We start from the raw sequence: 461 nt of genomic DNA, 5'->3' as shown, positions 1-461 counted from the left end.
CACTACAGGATAACCTTGTCATAAATCATAATACTCACTTCGGCATTTGCTGAGTGAACACTTCTCTGGAGGGATCACTGGTTCCTCGTCTTCTTCACACTTGTCTTCTGTTTTGGTGCAACATTTGTAAGCTCTCTTTTGAATTCCGTTTATTATGGGTTTAGGAGTGACTACACAATTATATAGAGGCTGTGAGAGTGAATGTAACTGAGACGTATCCATGTCTTTTCTACAAGCTTTTCATTTCAATAATAAGAACAAAAACTGGTAATAAAAATAATGGTAGTAGAATTCATGGAAATACATTGAATAACAAAACTATATCCAAAAATAACTGAATACAGTTTTGAGTCAGGCACGGGCGACTTACCTTGCGAGACCCCACTGGAGGTCTCCGGGACATCCTCAGGTGTTTCATCGACGGGACTCGAAACATCGTCATCGTCAGTGTTGGTGTTGAA

At 39.7% G+C, this 461-nt stretch overlaps 1 protein-coding gene across 1 annotated transcript in view; it reads right to left on the bottom strand.

Moving 5' to 3' along the window:
• The window catches only part of LOC119586980, a gene marked incomplete in the record, with an annotated part of 81,895 nt that overhangs the window by 70,809 nt on the left and 10,625 nt on the right, over positions 1-461 (bottom strand). The window contains 2 exon segments of the mRNA XM_037935722.1: positions 39-107; positions 371-461. Coding sequence (XP_037791650.1) covers positions 39-107; positions 371-461 — 160 coding nt within the window.

Source organism: Penaeus monodon, chromosome 22, assembly GCF_015228065.2.
Source record: "Penaeus monodon isolate SGIC_2016 chromosome 22, NSTDA_Pmon_1, whole genome shotgun sequence".
Taxonomy (NCBI): domain Eukaryota; kingdom Metazoa; phylum Arthropoda; class Malacostraca; order Decapoda; family Penaeidae; genus Penaeus; species Penaeus monodon.
This window is presented reverse-complemented; position numbering and strand designations above follow the sequence as displayed.